Below are 18,704 nucleotides of genomic sequence, written 5' to 3' on the forward strand. Positions count from 1 at the left end.
TTTGAAAAGGTAGCAAAATCCAGGAATTTTAAGCAATAACTGGTTTAAAAATCTTTTTTTTCTATGACACAGAGATGAGCATGAATGGGTTTCCATTTCTTGGTAGGGTTGGCACTATTTATTATCATGTGGATCCAGTCAATATTGTATAGTTCTAGCAAATGAATATCAGCAAACATAAACTATGCAAGTTTAAAAATCCTCTTAGACATACTAAATTTAGAAAAAAAAACATAGTATTGAGAATTATTTTCTAATAAGGAAATGAGTTCTACTTTTCTTAAAAATGATCATATTATTGTAAACATTGAAGAAGAGCATCACTGAACTCATTATAACTTCCATTTTAAATTTAGATATCTCCAATAGACAAATACATGGAAATGAATTGTTTTAGTTCACCAACTTAACTCCCTGTCCCTAATACCAATAAAATAAATGTTTTGACTGTGAAGAAACTTCACACACGCACACACAAAATTCAGAGTACCATACTTTAAAATTCAGATGCCTGCATAATAAGATTATATACATAAACATATAGTAAATCACAGTTTCCTGCACTGAATATTTATCAAAAATGTATCAAAGAATACTGGGAAGTAAATTTTCATGTGAATTGTGGTTTTCTAAAAATTCTAAGTGATAATGGAAGACGAGAGGGAGAACATTGTTCAATGACAGAAATTATGACAAAAGAACTAAAAATAATAAAAAGCAAATGCTTCAAAAACGGTTTAGAAATATTACTTTCTTTGTTTCTCTGTAATTTAAATAAAGACCCTCTCTATGTTTAAGAAAATATTTAAACATTTATAAAAATTTTAATGAAGTAACCAATTCAGTGTCACAAGCAAAATGGGCAAATTATTCCTTTACTATTAAATACCCTAGCCTGATTGCTTATGAACCTTTCATAGACAGTTTATAAGATGTGTTTTGTTTCTGTTATTAAATAGACCGAGGATGTCTGGTGTGAGTTTAGAAGGCATAAAATGGTGATTGTTTTGCCACCAGGGCATTTGTGCTTGAAATCCTGAGATTACCAATATTCACCTTGTATTTTGGGGGGTTAGGGGGATGTGGTGGGGAAGGGTATTATCTGATGATTATAAAATGAAGTTATCCATTTTCTACTATACAGAACAAAAATACATCATCTCATACTAGTCTAGTAAAACCTGGGTAGAAATATGCACCACATATTTTAAACTCATGAATAGTAGTTCTTGACAAAAATTCTTTTTCCCTTCTGCAGTTGGCTGATGATCTTATTAATAAACAAATGCCTTTGGGATCTTCTTGTTATTTCTTCTGAAAAATATTCTACCCAAGAAAACTCAAATGTCTTTCACAGCATAAATTCCAATCATTTTCAATAGAAAAAACTATTTTTCCTTGGTTAGTGATGCTTGTTGGAACTTGGAGGATCATAAATCCAGTCCATTATAATGAGTCCCATGCTTCCAATCATGAAGATGATTCCAACCACAAGAAAAATGAAAGCCTGAAATTCAGATAGAACTTGTTAGGGAATGCAGGAACCAAACTTATCAATACAGTTTGTTTTCATGTTTATCTGAGGAAGAAATTGTATCTGACTAAATTGCATGATTTTTAAAGCTCCATGTCTAAAACGTTCAGTCAATTGAGAACTCTAGCAGGAATAAAAAGTTTATATGAAGAGACATTGAAAATGGTCAAAGCACAGTGATGATTAATTTATTTTTGCACACCAAAATGATAGATGTCATGTGGTCATTAAAAATAATACAAAAAGAGGGCCATGAAATAGACAGGGTTAAGGCATATGCCTTGAAGTAGATGGTACTAGTTTTACCTGGGCAACACATCATTCCTCGAGTACCACATGGTACAGAATATGTGGACCACTGGGGTAACCTAGGGGCCATCCCTGATACTGCTGGCCCAAGCAGGACCACATCTTTAGCCCTCATATTAAACTAAAATCCCCAAAGCCTCCTGAGCATCACTTTGGAGACCATCTTCCTCCCACAAAATAGATGACAAGAAAAGTATAATCGTCAATAAAATGCTCAAAATATTCTAGGAGAAAAAGCATGCCACGAATAATATAACTGATATTAAATATTAAAAAGGAACCAGAAATAAAAGCTAAATATATGTTCCATGTCCCTTAATAAGAACACCAGCCAACTGCAGAAGGGAAAAAGAATTTTTGTCAATAAGAACATCAACCTTGTATATTTATGTATGTGTTGTATACATAAAATGTTTCACATAATATTCCAATCTTATAACATTAGAATAATTTATATTATCACACAAAACAATCTTTTTCTATTTATGAGGTGTTGCAGTTATAATAATTTTTATTATAAAACAGCAGATGATTTTAGTTATTTTTCATCTGGTTGAAGTGAAATGGGTCACAAACATGACAAGTGATTTGCCAAACTTGTGGTGCCATAAAACATCAAAAACAATGAGTTGCATATTATGTAAAATTGGGGCAAGATAATTAGAGGAGGTTTTGATACTAAACTGTTTTGAAGTTTCTGAATAATAACAGGAGGCAAATGACTTCCAGGCCAATATTGAAATTAATTCAGTCAGAAGCAATCTATTCAAGTCTTAGTATAAAATTTTAGTTAAATAGTCATTGATAATATATAGAATAGGAAAATGCTTATTTTTAGTATATGCATTTTATTTTATGTATGTGTTTTAATTATGAAAAACACAGTATGTAGCTTAACAAAATTATATTTATGTCTAAAGAGTTTAACTTAATATTAAATGGTTTTATTCAATATCTCAATCCAAGCCAGGGTACATCAAAAAAAATGGACAGGAAAACATACTATTCTTTTGATCTTGCCAAACTTATAAGACAAATATGTTTAATTTTTTCCATAATACTGTTTATTCCATTCTTCAGTGTCCAATAAATCACACAAAATACTTTGGTACTGGAAATTAACAATCAAACTCTATTAGGTAGGAAGGACTCAATCCAAGTGTTTGAAAGGAAGCAATATGTGAGTATCATGTGAGTATCAGAAATTCAACTCCTTTTCTATTTTTAGTTTGGGTTCTTATTCATCATCTTTCTTGTATATAAGTATTTTCTAATTTTTTAATTTTCTAATTTACAGTATCCAAAGATCAACTTCACAAGATAGTATATAAGCTAATGTGTTGTCTTGCATGCGAACAATCTCAGTTTGATCTCTGGTACCACATAAGGCCCTCTGGTCCCCTAAGTACTACCAAGAGTGATACACTCAGTTGTGATAAAGGTTAACTCCTACCTCTGTGACACCTACTAATAACAACAACAACAAAAAAATAGCAAACTAATAATGGAGGAAATTGAAAGTCTTACTTACCCCAATCTTTTGGGGTGACCTAAAAGGTTCTTTCTTGACAATTTTAATATAAAAAGCTGCTGGAAGTATGAAAATCAACATTGTAGCAGAAGATGCTCCTGGGGAGAGAACCAAAGGACAAGTAGATGTCTTACATAGTAGTTCTAACAATTCAGGGCAGCAACTCTAGAGAAGCCAATTATGAAGGCATCCTACTCTTAGCACTAAGAGCACTATAAACTCATATTGGCTGCTAATTCAAAGAGCATATGTATATAAATAACTTTAAAATGTGCCTGAAATAATAGTACCTACTAGGCATGTATAAGGCAAATTAAAAAAATAAAGACTAACATTAAAGTTTAGAGGAAGGGTCAAAGACAGAGAACAGTGGCTCTTGCACCTGGCTAGTTACCTGCCTTGTACATTGCCAACCCACATAGTCCCTTGAGGCTGTTAGTAGAGATTCATGAATGCAGAGCCAGGAAGTAACCTTTAAGCACTGCCTGCTGTGGCCCCGAAACAAAATAAAGCATAACAAGTTTACTGGAAATTAGTCATACAAACAATTGTTTTTGTTTTTGAGCCACACACAGCTATGCTCAAGGCTTACTCCTGACTATGCTCAGAGATCTCTCCTGGTATGCTCAGGGAACTGTACAGATTGCCAAGGGATAAAACCCATGGGTAAGGTGCACTTTACCCTACCTAAGATCTAAGTTTAAATCTTGGATACGTTCCAATGTATACAATTGATTTCTGTGGTGCTTACTTTTCTCATTGGTTAGATAAGGCAGCCTTTAAAAAGATAGCTTTGAGAGATATTTCTCATCTTCCAGTTTCCGAGGTGAGAAAAACAGTGACCAACTGAATTCCAATTAGTCTAATAAAAAATGATATGTGTTTGAGAAGGACCAATGCTCCTTGAACTTCAAATACTGGGTTAAGGATAGATTTACTATGTTTAATAAGCCAAAGCCTTTCTGTAACTTACCTATGAATCCAAAGATGTATTTTATAGTTGGCACAAGGATGACCAAAACATTATTAACTGCAATGATTATGACTGCAATTAGAAAATGTCGTACCCAGCTAAAAGGTCTTTTTGGAAATAACAATGTGATCACCGATGTCCGAATCTGTAACAAGGAAGTTCAAAAGCAAGGTCATTTTTTTTTATTTTTCTTTATCTGTTATTTTAAGATTCTTACAATTTATCTTTCTAGTTTTCACCCAGAAAGGTTATGGTGTTAATTTTTAAAATGTTTTATTGTTGTAACAACACAATGCCATAAAATTGATCATGTTAACCATTATAAGTGAACAGTTTAATATAATTATATTCACATTGTATAACCTTGATGGGGATTAGGGTTTTCTATTAACCAATTTTACATTGGAATAATTTTAGACGTACTTTCCACTGTTAATTTCTTTTTTTTTTTTGGCTTTTGTTGTTGTTTTATGGGGGGGCACACCCTGTGATGCTTTAGGGTTACTCCTGGCTATGTGCTCAGAAATCGCTCCTGGTTGGGGGAACCATATGGGCTGATGGGGCATCAAACCACTGTTCGTCCTAGGCTAGCGCAGGCAAGGCAGACGACGCCTTACTGCTTGCGCTACTGCTCAAGCCACAAACCACTGTTAATTTCTAATTGTCTAATCAAACTAGGTTAACTCATAAGGACAAAGTTTAAACTTATTTACACTTAATACCCATTATTTAAGAAAAAGAATATTTTTTTCCGTCTTTTATACTTTTTCACCCCACCCCAAAACAATTATTAATGATTAAGGACTGAAGAACAAAACCTAAATCTTAACATTTCTCAGTTTCTGGTTTAGTGTTTTTTTTTTACAGAGTGAAGTAACTCAAATGTTGAATGATAATATTCTTAATTAAATTATATAAACTATAAATTATATAAATATAAATTATATATATGTGAATCATACTTAAATATAATATAAATAATAATAAAAATTATTGTTATTTTGGGTCTGTGCCCCACTTGGTTATACTCAAGGATTAATGCTAGATTTATGCTCGGGGATCACTCCTCTCTGGCTAGGGAGAACAAATGTGGCGTTGGGGATCAGATCGGGTTAGCCAGGTGCAAGGTAAATGTCCTACAGGCTGTGTTATCATTTCGTTTTCTGTTGAATTCAATTCAACAGACTAAGTCCTTTCTCTCCCCTTCGGATCTTTAGGAGATTTCAGCTGCTTCAGCAGTTAAAACTAAGTTGGTGAAAGGTCAAGAGAGGCTCCATTTACAGCAGCTGCTCAAGTTACTCTGATGTAACTGGATAAAAAGATCTTTCTGGGTAGAGGGAAGTATTGTTTATATTTGAACAGCTTAACCAAGTTGAAAATACTCTTATCTCTAGAATCTTTTGGAGGACACCTTTTAACTTAGTGAGATTAGTCTATTTGAGGTGAACACTTCAGCTAAGTCAGAACTTCAAATTTTTAGAAACACTGGGATTGACTTTCACTTTAACTTTTTACATCTAAAGTCTCTTGATAGTATATAGAGGGAATTCATTTAAAAGAAAATATACAATATGTTTTAAGACACAGGAATAGCAAAAGCTCTGAGTTAAATTGCTTGCAGTTTCTAATGTGACATTCCTTTCATACCACTCCACTAAAAATTAAAGCCATCTGTCTAGGTTTAAATGCAGTTTCATATCCAAAATTTCAAATAAGATACTCTCTAGAAATGGTTTAAGAATGACTATAAAAATACTTTAAGAATTGCAATAGTAAAAAAGTACGAAATTTATACTAAAAAATAGAAAAGTAAATTGTTAGATTTTATTTTCCTTAGCAGCATATAAAGTATGCGTTCTGACTAAGAAATATTGATAATTTAACATTATTAAAATTTTGAATTAATAGATTTAAAATTAGCCTTCTGTGACATAACAATGCTTATGAATTTGTATATCTGGCCATGTTAAATTTATAGGATAAAGTAGAATAAAAAATGAGTCAGGTTAGTTTTGGGCAAAGGGAGATATTTTTTATTAAAATAATTCACTTAATTTAATATGCTTAACAATAGGTAATCTTCTACCGATAGAAATTCTAAATGAAAAGCTTCCAAAGAAACTAAAATTTATTCTAATGGTGTAAGAATTCAGAAGTTTTCTAGTAATAAGGACTGGTACAAATGGCTAGTGTTCGTTCCTTGCAACAAACAACAAAATCCAAACAGAATTGAAGACATAAAGTTTTGCCAGTAAATTAGTGAAGATGAACTGGAGAGAGTAAGCTGGTGGTATTAGTGATGGTGGAAGTGATTTCAAAGGAAAATTTCTGGTCATTCCACATTAAAAATGTTCTATAGGGGATGCACCTGAGATTCAAAGGTCCTCTACAGTACTATTTACCTATGTCAGGAAAGAAGCAACAATGTCTTATTTCCCACCAGAAGTGGGAAATATCTTCATACTGATAATCTGGAAATATGGTAGGTTGTTATGGGTGGGAACAGTCCTTAACAACATTTATAACACAGAATATCTCCCAAAATTTTTTGTTTAGCTCTAAAGAAAGTATTTACTGTTTCCAGAGATCATGTTTTGAGTCAGAGCCATTAGGAGTTGCTGTGTTCTGATGTGGGACCATCTGTGAAAATCAGATTATGGAGGCAGAGTGAAAACTTAAATTTTGAAATTTAAAGGAAAAATATATTAATTAGTCTATCCTGTAGAAGTGAATCAATTTTATTTTATATGGCTGCTCTTAACAAACTTATGGGAGATATCTACAAACCACTATTGTAGTTTAGTTCATAGCAACATATGCCAATGTCTATATCTATATCAATATCCTTCAGAACAAAAGATCTGAAGACAACATAAAAGAAATATATTATATTACCATGGTAAATAGTAGAAACTAGAGAACATGAGAGATTATATTTTTAAAGGTGTGGTAGGTAAAATTTCAACCTAAAATTTTTAATTCATCCACTAGGATTTTTGATTTTCTGTTTTTAATGATGATATGTGTATAGGGAACACAAGTTGAAATCAAAGTAAGAGTTTGTGGGAAGATGTGAATTTCATTTTGTACCACCCAGTGACTAGTGAAAAATTTGTTTATTCACATAATTTTTTTAGAAAACATTTCAAGCAGTTGTGTTCTTTTAATTATGAGTGAAAACTCCAAACATGTTAAAAATGATAATAAGTGTATTAATTAAAGGAAAACTAATCAACATGCATTAACAAAGTCCTTCTCATCTCTTCTATTGCTCCTATAATAACTCAGTTATCATTTTATGAGCATGAGAATATAAAACTGGCCTTTAATTGATATCAGTTTTAATTTAATTATATGTGTGGATATTAAGGCAAAAGAAACACTCTTCTTATCTGTCAAGGATTAATTAATTAAAAGAAACCTGTCAGAAGAGTCATAACAAAGTCATGATTTGACACTAAAATTACTGGGTCATTGTAAAAAAGAAAAAAAAAAAAAGAAAAACTATGTGCTGACAACTTTGATCAATAGAGAGAAGTTCCTGATTTAGTCTTTCAGACAGAGCTATATCTATAGAAGCTTGGTTATTTTAGCCAAATTCTCACTCAAATTGAAGTTCATGGTAAATGTCAGCAAGGAGAACAATCCTTGCTTTTGCTGGAAAAGGCAGTTAATATATCTTTCCCAAAAGGCACTGTTTATTTATTTATTTATTTATTTATTTATTTATTTATTTATTGGTTTTTGGGTCACACCCAGCGGTGCTCAGGGGTTACTCCTGGCTGTCTGCTCAGAAATAGCTCCTGGCAGGCACGGGGGACCATATGGGACACCGGGATTCGAACCAACCACCTTTGGTCCTGGATCGGCTGCTTGCAAGGCAAACGCCGCTGTGCTATCTCTCCGGGCCCCAAAAGGCACTATTTAAATGACCATTTTTCTTTGTAAAAATTATTGAGCATCACCTGTGACAGTCATTGTGCATACATGAGTATTCCTACTTCTATATACCTGCAGAAGGGAAAAGTAGGAATTTGGACCATGTCAATGTAACATAGAGGGAAGACAACTCTTATCAGCAAAATATGCTGATATTGAGTGCATGTATTTAATAAACAATAGTAATTTTTCCTGAAACCTTCTGGGAAATATTGGTTCAAATGATATCTATTGGCAAATATCCAGTGCCTTAACAATCACAAAGAGAATAAATTTTTATATCGTGATGTGAGTTTGTAAAGCTGAGGTAAACTGGTTTAAAAACTCCTGAGTGAGTACCTCTAACTCCCTGTGCTCATCATGATCTCAGTCATCAGGGTCATACTGTACTGTATTAGTTTAACAGGCTCAAAATATGACCACAGTTACCTCCATTTAATTTGGGGGGCAACCTGGAAGTAATATTAAAGAAATAAAGAAGCATATGGCAGATTTACTTTAAATATGTGTTCTTTCAATAATGACATGTCTACTGTGTGCAGAAATTTGTTTATGGTGTATTTACACATCAAAATAGGGTGGCTATAAATAGTCTTTTCTAGTGAAACAGTTTTCTCTCTACAGCTGTTTTCTGCCTTGTAACCAAGACGGAAACTGTTTTTAGATTTAACACTATGTTCATATCATTCATAATACTTTCAGATATATGCGAGTCAAGACATTATTTAAGTGTCAAATAATCTCCATCGTAAAAGGGATCTGATTTCATGCTCTCATGAAAAAGGAATGTGCTCCAATAATCTTTCAGCTCACAAGTTGCATTTAAAGAAACCACAGTTACTAGATGAATAGTCCTCATTCGTGGCCCTGGATGGAACATTTTGAACATGTTTTGGTTACTGTGTTGCTTATTTTTGCCATTGGAGTAGCTAAATGCAGTTTTTAAGAAAAACTTGGCAGGAGAATGCAGACCAGTGTTTATCTATAGGAGGTAGTTTAAATTCATGCAAATCACCAACCCTACTCTGGAGCGTCAGAATGATTGATGTAAAAGGAAAATGCCAAAATGAGGTAACCTGGTTTTGAACCTAGCATATATCAGCTTTTATTTTTTTTTTTCAGAAAGAGTAGCAATGAAAGAGACATGATGTCTAACTATTCCCCAAGAAGTTTATTAGAGTATAGGGATCAGAATGAGAGAATAGCAAGTAGGGCACTTGCCTTGCACATACCTGACCTGGGTTCAATCCCTAGCAACACATAGGGTTACCCCTTTACCCCAAAATTCCTCCAGGGGTGATCCCTGAGCATAGAGCAGAGGTAAGCTCTCAGAACCACCAGGTGTAACCCTCGACCCAAAAAGAAATAAAATTTGTCATAATTTTCTTAACATGATTTTCTGCTAATTGTACTTCGAAGAGGCAGATTAATAAAGAAAAAAGGGGAGATAAATCAAAATATTTTAAAATGTGATAAAGATGGAGTGTGGTTTAAGAGTTAGTATATTTTGGCTTTCAAGTTTCACCAATTATATGAGTTTTATTTATTTCTACCAGTCTGCAAAATAGAAATACAATATCTGCATTTTGATTTGAATTTAGAAATAAATTTGTTGGCTAGAAATGCAATTTTAGGGAAAAAAATATTTGCCTTTCATAGTATGAGACCCTAGGTATGATCCATCATCACATGCAAAAAAATTAATTAACTAAAGCAATTAATTTTGACCTCAGTAGAGGTCAATAAGTGGAAAATAAGTATATATATATATATATATATATATATATATATATATATATATATATATATATATATATATATATATATATATATATATATATATTGGTTCTGGGGCCACATTTGGTAGAACTCAGGGGTTACTTTTGGCTCTGTACTCAGAAATTACTCCTGGAAGTCTCAGGAAGCCAGGTATTGAACCTAGGTCTTCCATGTACAAGACAAACACCGTCCCCACTATCCTATAGCTCTAGCCCCTATAAAATGTTTTAATCTTTTTTCTTACAATTGTAAACTTTATAGTCAGCTGAATATGTCTGTTACAGAATTTGTTAGGTGTTCATTTTTAAGTGATTTCAAATATATCAGGATAGTAATGTTGATGCGTATTGTAATTATAAACTAAGATTTTAATTAATTACAAATCAAGTCAGAATTTAAGCAAGAACCTGTTATGGTTGTGAAGTATTCTTTCATTAAGTTCCTTTCATTAATAAATTTTAATTGAATTACTGTGAGATAGTTACAAATTTGTTCAGGAGTGAGTTTATCTTACAATATTCCAACACCCATTATTTCACCAGTGTATATTTTTCGCCACCAATTTCCTCAGTTTCTCTTTCATCTCATCCCGGTGCCTGCCTTTATGCAAACATTTTTCCTTCTCTTTCTCTCTCTTCCTTTTAGGCCTGGTGGTTTGCAATATTGTTACTGAAAATGTATTATGCATATTACTTTACCTCCTTTCAGCACCCAGTTCTTATCCAGAGTGATCAATTTCTGTTATCATTGTCATAGTGGTCTATATTTTATATACTTACTGGGAACAAGACAATGGGCACTGTTAGTGTTACTGCAACAAGGACTGCCAGGCGTACCATCAGGAGAGGGGTGTCAAATGTGTACACTTTGCTATAAGCATGAAGTAACTCATCTTCCACTTCTCCTACAAAAGGAAAGAAGAAATGGGTCCATTTAGTATTGACTATTAAGAAAAGAAGAGGTAGGTCCATTTAGTATTGATTATTTGCTACTATTTTCTTTTGGACTAATTTGTGAAGAGAACTTATTACACAATGGAAAAAAAAAAGGTCAGGAAATCCAGATACTTTTGCTATTATTATTCTCTTTCTAGACACTTCTACTATTATCCCATTTTTCAGCTTACAAATTGTGTGACCTGTATTCAAATAAATAAAGGGTGCATAAAGCTTATAAACCTAAAGAAACTAAAAAAATTTTTTCCCAGACATTTCTCAAGCAGATTTATATGAAATAAACTTTATTATTATAGAGTAATCTCTCCTATAAAAACATCACAAAGCAAGTCACAGAAGGATGTGGCATGAAAGGTCCAAGCTCTTCCAGTTTGTTCTTTATTTTCTGCTGTCCACTCTCCCTTCTCATCTGCCCAATGAACCTTTATAATGTCTCTCGGAATTCAATATCATGACTTTAAAACGAATAAAGTACAACAGTTTTGGAGGATCTCTCATTTCACCCCAGGGCAAGGCTCAGCTATAAGACTGGTGGTCTTGGTGCAAGAGATCACAAGAATCACCAAGATGTTTAGGGGTTCACAGAGGTTCATCTAGCAGAGCTAGGAATTGGGGAAAACATGCACAAATAGCTCTAGCCTTTTGAAGTTTTCTTAGCACTGTACTAATATGTCAGGCTTAACACCTATGACCCCTTATAATACAGATAGATACAATTTGGACTTCAAAAATACCTTTTGTCTTATAAAATTTAGTATAAATGAATATGACTTTGTAGTTTCTCAATAAATATTGCTTTAAGATTTAAGATGCTAACTAAATGTTATTCAAATATAGAAAAATAAAACAAGAAAATTGTGCTACCATAGCTATTTTCTCTCAAACTTTTTGGAAAGGTATTTTAATTGACCAAATCATCCAAAGGTAGATTTATTCAAAAGTATATAATTACCTTATAATTTATACTGATTTATTGATAAATTTAGCATGATTTATACTTATAAAGTATATATAAATATACTTTATAAGTTATATGATTATAATATATACTTTATATTATACTTTATAGTTTATACTTTATATAAACTATATATATATATAAATATATATATATATATAAAGTATATAGTTTATACTTTTATATATAAAGTATATATAAATATACTTTATAAGTTATATGATTATAATATATACTTTATATTATACTTTATAGTTTATACTTTATATAAACTATATATATATATATATAAAGTATATAGTTTATACTTTATAGTTTATACTTTATACTTTATAGTTATATGATTATTGTGAACAATAAAAATATTATGCAGATGTCAGGAGAGATGAAGTCATAAAATTTTTCTATACATGGTTGTATATGGAATTTATTATACTGAGTGAAATAAGTCATAAAGAGAGAGAAAGATGCAGAATGGTCTCACTCATCTATGGGTTTTAAGAAAAATGAAAGACATTCTTGCGATAATAATTTCCAGAGACAAAAAAGTGGAGGGCTGGAAGTTACAGCTCACCTGATGAAGCTCACCTCAAAGAGGGATGAGTTTAGTTAGAGAAATAACTACATTGTGAACTATCCTAACAAGGAGAATGTATGAGGGAAATAGCCTGTCTAGAGTACAGGCAGGGGTGGAATGGGGAGGAAAGAGTTTTGAGACACTGGTGATCAGAATGTTGCACTGGTGATGGGTGGTGTTCTTTATAAGACTGAAACCCAAACACAATCATGTATGTAATCAAGGTGTTTAAATAAAATATTTTAAAAAATACTAGGTCATATTTATTCTCTGAATTCAGTTTATAAGGTATATTTTATAGAAAAAGGTGATAATTATTTTCTTTTTGTGTCCCATTAAGATGCTAGAGAGAGGGGCCAGAGCAGTGGCACAAATGGATGGACCATGGTTCCCCTGCGTACCATTTGGTTCCCCAAGTCAGGGGCGATTTCTGAGCGCATAACCAGGAGTAACCCCTGAGTCATTGGATGTGGCCCAAAGGGAAAAAAATGCTAGAGAGAGTTATTTAAAATATAACCTAATACGGCAATAATCTATTTAGCTGTACATTCTTTGTCTTGTAGTTCTCTTTTCTTACAAAACTCTTCATTGTTACAGAATTAAACAACTTAGACCAGAAATGTGCCTAATGCTCCAAACCCCAAAATTCCATTTTATTGGCAAAGAAGACTATGTTTTTCTGCCATTTGCTTGGTAGTATGCCCTTCCACCAGAAGATCCAATTCTCACATTGTTAAAACCTGAGATGGATTAGAGAGTTGAACAAAAGAACTATCATCAATTTTGACAGGAAACTGTTTCAGTTTGAGTTATTTAAAAAGATAATATGTGTGAATTCACAAGGTGATATAATGTAATAGGCTGGTTCAATTACTATTTTCTTAGGTGAGGATTATTAGTTGAGTACATGCATCTATAGATCATGCACAGCTCATGGAGGACCATGAAAATAATTTTATCTCTTAGGTTAATGATCAGTCCAACTAGAATTTGCACAGAGAATTATATTTGACAGTAACCTACCATAGAAAGTTAAGTAACCAAAAAGACCAGCAAGCAGGTACATGATGAGCATTCCTGTGATGGAAACATTAGACACTGTTTGCATCTTCTTCCGAGATCGGCTGAAAAAAAATTATAAATATTAAGAAGAACCCCAAGCTTGTTTTCTTCTAACCTACCACTTTTACAGTTAAAATATTATAAGATAAAATTATACATGTCTATATTGCTTATTAAAAAGACATATCTCTAATATAGAAATAGAAGTTATTTAAAATTGTCTTAGAGAGTTGTGATAAAATTGGAATATGGAAATTTTTCTTTAGAAATTACCTCTTCAATCTTAGTAAAAGCCATTTTCCTAGAAGAAGAGCAAGTTATTTAGTGTTGATAAAGTGAGCTTTTCTGCTGACTATTTAAGAATGTAATTTACATAAAAATAACATTGGTTCCCAAGATTTCTAATATACAAAGATATTTTAGTTTATGAAATATGGATTTGACAAGAACCTACTAGAATTGTCAAATCACTACTTCCTGAAGTTCAGAATGCTGGGAAGCTCAATAATATTACCTAGGAAACTTCTAGAAATCATTCTAGAGGGTATTGAGCAATCATTAGGAATTTTGTAAATTTGGGTTTTCTGTGCCAGTCAAAGACATAAAAATAATTATGACTATTCAAAAATTATGAGATAGAACAGAATTTATGAGGAAAAGCTTGCTATTTAATAAGAATTAGAACTTAGATTAGTAAGGTTTGATTTAAAGGAGCTAAAAAATAGACTGAGAAGTATTATATTACAATAACCCTAAAAATTATGAACAAAGCTGCCATGATAATCTCAGATACAATTCTTCCACCAGAAGCTGCCAACAATTTCAAAGGGAAAAGAATATTATTAATCACAGAACACAAGCTGGGAGGAATATTTGTAAACATCAAATAATGAAGGCCAGGTATTGCAACAAGCCTGGGATGAATTTATTCTGGACAAATATTAGGCACAAACTGTAAATAACTGTGGTGTAATCAAGCCGAAGAATAATTTTTGGTCTTTAAGAGGGTTATTATTTGTAGTTTAATAGATTTCTTGAAACAGTTTAAGATAAAAAAATATTGGGGCCGGTGAAGTGGCGCTAGAGGTAAGGTGTCTGCCTTGCAAGCGCTAGCCAAGGAAGGACTGCGGTTCGATCCCCCGGCGTCCCATATGGTCGCCCCCTCAAGCCAGGGGCAATTTCTGAGCGCTTAGCCAGGAGTAATCCCTGAGCATCAAATGGGTGTGGCCCAAAAAACAAAAAAACAAAACAAAACAAAGAGATAAAAATTATTCATAGTTCCCTAACTGCCCATGTTCTTATATTTGCTGATTCCTCTCCACCTGCCCTAACCTCACCTGGACCAAGAGGAAATAGGATTAGAAAAGAAGGAAGTTTTGTAAGTGGTAGAGTTGGTCCACAACTTTTTGGTGAAAGCACCCTACACACGAGTTGTACAAACTTTGTCTAAATAGAAAGCTATGAAGTGTGTTTCTGTATGAAATGACTTAGAACATATGAACACATTTTCAAAACAAATCATAATGCTGAAATGATGATTGCCTTACTCTTTAAGTTCACTGTAGATGGGAAGAACTTCAGGGTGGCATACAAAAGCAAATGCAAGAATAGGAATTGTGTAAGCCGTCTGAAAAATAAAGACAATACCATGTATTAAGCATTCCAACAAAGGTGTAAATTCTAGTGCACCTCAGTGTATGACATAAAAACTCAGTTGTCATGGTTATTTACTCACCCGGTAATTGAATATAAAGTATTTGGGTTGACACTTGTCATCATTGTTCGCTTCAAACTCTACTCCACTGCCATGAAAAGAGTTCTTGACCTGATTTTCCTCTAGTCCTGTAGGATTTTTGTGGGTGTAATCCATCATGAAATTCACACCGCTATTCTGGGAATTGTTGGGTAACATGACCAAGTGCATTGGAAGTGTATTGTTGAACGTCATATTTCCAGCATGGTGATCCAAAAGAGGCAAAGGGCAGGGTATTTGGAATTTCTTGTATATAACCTATATTTAATAATTTTTTTATAAAAAGCAAAAGAAAAAATATTTTAGAAACAAATTCATATGTGTAGTTTGTGCGGAATGTCTTAGGGGTCATTGCAGAGAATTTCTTTAGATTAATAAATAGGAGTCTATCTTAAGGAAAGGAGTATGATTTATAATCTTATGATTAATAGTCAACAAAGCAGTATTTTGCATGAATTTATCTCAAGGTTCATTCGTACTTTTCTATGAAAAAAATGATCATATATTTAATTTATTCAAAATAATCATAGCATTTGTCACCAAAATATACCTTCTTGTTTGCTTTTATTAGGAAGTGACTTATAAAATTTTGTACCCATGGTAGTACAAGAAATTATTTATTTGGCAAAGAGTAGAGGATTATGAGATTTCTTCTTTTCTTCCACCATGATACCTTCCCTTTATGAATAAAATATAAGGTAATTTATGAATATGAAAAATCCTGTAGTCTATTTATCTTTTGGAGTAACTATTAATTGCATAACCTTTTTTTTGGAGAGGGTGATAAGGCTATTCCTGATTTTATATTAAAGTGTCACCCCCAATTGATACTGAAGGGATCATTTGCATTGTTGGTACCTGAATCGGAATTATCCACTAGTCAAACAAGTACCTTACTCTCTTTCTGTACCCAGCTGGACTTATATTTATTAAAACAATCCCCAAATATCCTAGAAATCTTTTTACTTCCCCACTTTATTAACTAGCAGACTATTTTCATCTTGTGGCTTGAAGTGATCCTTTAATTCAAATATGCCTCCTGTGTTCCTAGAATATACTCTTTGACACTGCCTTGATATTCTAACTCAACTATTTTTAAAGTCATGACACCTCTTTTCTCATTCCAGATTAGAAAACAGAAAAGTTGCTTGCGATGTAAGTGCCATTTCATGGTAGTGAAGTACTTGAACGAAAGGGAAACATTAATCTAGGCAATAAAAGCAACTCATGATCACCAAGCCACAAAGATCAAGTAAATAAATCACTTACCACGCTGACAAAAAACACCATGCAGGTAAGAGAAAATCCACTGGTATAACCAAGGTAACCTAGGAATTAGCAAAGAAATTCTGAAAGGTGACTATGGTATGTATAATCAGCCTACCTATTATAATATGAAATAAAAAATACAATTTAAATTGGTTTTACCTAAACTTTTAAGAAGAGAAAGTGGAAGGATGACTCCAACAGACACAAATATGACGAGGTAGTTGCCATTGAGGTACCATTCTCTAGAAGAGAATGAGAGAGAAAAATACAAAAATAAGTGAGGATATAGTTAAGTAACTCATTTATTATTGCAGAGAAAACAAATAACTTACCCACTATTTTCTTCAAGTCCCATAAATGCTCTGATTACTTCAGGTAGTTCATATTTAATGATAAAGAGGTAGCTTGACATTGCTGAAATGGAAAGCACCATACTTTAGTGGTATGCATAAAATCACAGGTAAGTTATCAGAAATTCTAGTACTTGGAACTTCAATTTTTAGACAGAAGAGACAAAAGCAACCAACCAACCACTGTGCATTTTCTACTGAAGTTCCAATTTATTTTCACAGATAGAATTATTAACCTTTGCTCTTGTATATGACCTTTTGCTTAATAAAGCTCTGAGGTTTTTTAATAAAGTGGAAATAGCAAAACATTTCCCTCATGAGTTATAAATCTTCATCGTCTATAGGTCTTTTCATACATGGATGGGGATTCAGAAACAAAAGGCAAGTGTCCAAAAGGAGGGTAGAATTGCAGCATCTAGTTGACTAGAATATATGTCTCTGGTTTCCCCAATTTGGGTACCATTCTTGTTCTCTGTGATATCCGAGGAGCACACAAAGTCTCAGACACCAACTGTCTAAATATTGGAGTCTAAATATAAATATATAAATAAATATAGGAGTACTCTATATTAACAAAACAAAAGAGCTATCTTCCTCCTCCCTGTTAATAAAATTCCTCCCATACTCCCAAATCCTAGATTGCCTTTGGCAAAGTAAAAACTTTTCAACAGTGGCCAATTTTCTTTTAGTATCTTCCTAAGAAGAATGTACATGGCCAAAAATAAATAAATAAATAAATAAATAAATAAATAAATAAATAAATAAATAAATAGAATGTACATGGCTATATACTCTTCTGAAAACCTGAAGTATAAAAACTCCATGGAAAATGCATAACATCAATTTTGTTCACAATTGTAAGGATTTCTGCAATATCTCAATAGAACTATATATTCAACCATAAACATATGTAATAGGAATGACAATTCCTGCCATTGTATGTTATTGTACATTACTTTATTTGATCATCTTACAATCCAATCTAATGGCAAGATGTGCATTATTATCTTCATTTCTCAGCCAAGGACATACATTTTTTTCAAGCTTTAATTAAATGCCCAAGATCACAGAACCTGAAAAGGACAGACCACATTTGAAACATATTTCTTGATCTGGGGCTTGTATTTCTTCTAGATTATGAAGTGAAATGATTTTAATAATACTTGGTGTGTCTTCTGTAAACATTATTTGGTTAATATTTACAAAGACCTTGGATAAAGTTAAATCTTACAGAGTGTAAATAGAGGAGATATTCCTGTTTAACTGGCTTAGTGAGGTGCTATTTGATGTTAGAGCTATTAGTTGTTGGCCTTCAATGATGTCACCACTGTTAATGTGTTTGGTCTTTGAAAATTCAGAATCCAGACGTGTCTGCAAAATGTCAACAGTATTTTGCTAATGTTGAAATATCTCTGGCAAATGTTTAATAAATGCTTGGAAAAAAATGCATGTTCTAAATGTGGAGTTGCTAAATACAGAACTACAAGTGACTTCCCTCAGCTAAAATAGCCACTAATCATATAGAAGAACTAGTATAATAATCAGGGATAGTGTATCATAATTGCCATTCTCAATACTCCACTTCTAATGAATGTACAGCTTGATAGAAAGACTACTTCATTGTTTATTTCATATGTGAAAACATAATAGTAATGAACTTTAAAAAACAGTTAAACAGTCTATAGGATTTAGAACTCTATGTTTGTATGTTTAC

At 32.6% G+C, this 18,704-nt stretch overlaps 1 protein-coding gene across 1 annotated transcript in view; it reads right to left on the reverse strand.

The window, feature by feature from the left end:
- Positions 1–1,075: 1,075 nt before the first annotated feature.
- Positions 1,076–18,704, reverse strand: part of SLC38A4 (solute carrier family 38 member 4) — a 48,454-nt gene continuing 30,825 nt past the window's right edge. The window contains exons 7-16 of the mRNA XM_049783890.1: positions 16,973–17,054; positions 16,800–16,882; positions 16,641–16,699; positions 15,354–15,629; positions 15,166–15,245; positions 13,580–13,680; positions 10,845–10,969; positions 4,348–4,492; positions 3,375–3,472; positions 1,076–1,507 (exon numbers count right to left, since the gene is read on the reverse strand). Coding sequence (XP_049639847.1) covers positions 1,403–1,507; positions 3,375–3,472; positions 4,348–4,492; positions 10,845–10,969; positions 13,580–13,680; positions 15,166–15,245; positions 15,354–15,629; positions 16,641–16,699; positions 16,800–16,882; positions 16,973–17,054 — 1,154 coding nt within the window. The 3' untranslated portion in view covers positions 1,076–1,402. The remainder of the gene's footprint in view (positions 1,508–3,374; positions 3,473–4,347; positions 4,493–10,844; positions 10,970–13,579; positions 13,681–15,165; positions 15,246–15,353; positions 15,630–16,640; positions 16,700–16,799; positions 16,883–16,972; positions 17,055–18,704) is intronic.

Source organism: Suncus etruscus, chromosome 11 (genome assembly GCF_024139225.1).
Source record: "Suncus etruscus isolate mSunEtr1 chromosome 11, mSunEtr1.pri.cur, whole genome shotgun sequence".
Classification (NCBI taxonomy): domain Eukaryota; kingdom Metazoa; phylum Chordata; class Mammalia; order Eulipotyphla; family Soricidae; genus Suncus; species Suncus etruscus.